The sequence below is a fragment of the Penaeus monodon genome, chromosome 32, assembly GCF_015228065.2.
Source record: "Penaeus monodon isolate SGIC_2016 chromosome 32, NSTDA_Pmon_1, whole genome shotgun sequence".
Taxonomy (NCBI): Eukaryota; Metazoa; Arthropoda; class Malacostraca; order Decapoda; family Penaeidae; genus Penaeus; species Penaeus monodon.
Genome location: NC_051417.1, coordinates 34,926,693 through 34,927,043, shown reverse-complemented (window position 1 = coordinate 34,927,043; position 351 = coordinate 34,926,693). Strand labels below are relative to the sequence as shown.

Genomic DNA, 351 nt, shown 5'->3' with positions numbered 1-351 from the left:
CATCCCCTCCCCACCCACCCACCTTAACCCCCCCTCCCTCCGTGTATCCACACCTCCCCCCCCCCTCACCTTCTCCGGCGGCGCCCCTCTCTTCCTCTGCAGGATGGTGGCGCCCTCGATGCCCGGCGGGTCTCTGGGCGTCTGACCCAGCCTGGGCGCCGTGTAAGGACGTCGCCGCCCACACGCCAGCCCAATCATCCTCACGCCACCCTGCTCCATCCTGCTCGCACGCCCGAACTCAGCTGCGGGCGTGGGAGAGTGGAAGAGGAGAGAGAGAAAATATTTTGTGGACGTTTGTCAGTTTTTTTTTCATCAATTACTGGCGAAAATCTCGTTAATAAATCAAGTGAT

At 60.4% G+C, this 351-nt stretch overlaps 1 protein-coding gene across 1 annotated transcript in view; it reads right to left on the bottom strand.

The window, feature by feature from the left end:
• Nucleotides 1–351, bottom strand: part of LOC119593836 — a gene marked incomplete at its 3' end in the record, with an annotated part of 3,485 nt that overhangs the window by 2,052 nt on the left and 1,082 nt on the right. Inside the window, 1 exon segment of the mRNA XM_037942865.1 lies at nucleotides 70–242. Within this exon segment, the coding sequence (XP_037798793.1) occupies nucleotides 70–219 (150 nt within the window).